At 57.5% G+C, this 513-nt stretch overlaps 1 protein-coding gene across 1 annotated transcript; it reads right to left on the minus strand.

Annotated features, from left to right (window-relative positions):
• Nucleotides 1-129: 129 nt before the first annotated feature.
• Nucleotides 130-377, minus strand: LOC103809467 (kallikrein-14-like; the record flags this gene model as incomplete). The annotated part of the gene is made up of 1 exon (XM_009082301.1): nt 130-377. A coding segment is annotated over one exon (248 nt), but the record flags the coding sequence as incomplete, so codon positions are not given.
• Between the last annotated feature and the right edge of the window lie 136 nt (nt 378-513).

Below are 513 nucleotides of genomic sequence, written 5' to 3' on the forward strand. Positions count from 1 at the left end.
CTCCAGAACCTCCTCCAGGAGCTCCAGAACCTTTTCCAGGAGCTCCAGAACCAACTCCAGGAGCTCCAGAACCTTTTCCAGGATCTCCAGAACCTCCTCCACCCCCCCAGGTGTCCATCCCTCCGATACCTCCGGGGGATTTGGTGGTTCCCCATCCCGAGACGCTGCAGTTCATCCCTGGCCGTGGACACTCGGTGGCCACTCGGATTTTTTTCACCTGTGGTCCCAGTTGGACAGGTGTGTCCAGCAGCAGCAACATGAAATCGTTGTCGTTTCTCCTGGGGTTGTAGTTAGGATGGACCAAAATTCTTCGGATCCGTCGGATCTGACCCGTCCCTGATCTCAAGGTGTTGGTGCCAACCAGAACCTGAAGGTCCCTGAGGGGTGGGAGAGGAGGAAAGGGTTAATTCAGGGGGGGAAGGAGGGGGAGACACCTGAGATGGACCAGGACACACCTGAGATGCTCCAGGACACACCTGAGGTGACCCAGGAGGGACCTGAGATGGTCCAGGA

The sequence above is a fragment of the Acanthisitta chloris genome, unplaced genomic scaffold, assembly GCF_000695815.1.
Source record: "Acanthisitta chloris isolate BGI_N310 unplaced genomic scaffold, ASM69581v1 scaffold44129, whole genome shotgun sequence".
Taxonomy (NCBI): Eukaryota; Metazoa; Chordata; class Aves; order Passeriformes; family Acanthisittidae; genus Acanthisitta; species Acanthisitta chloris.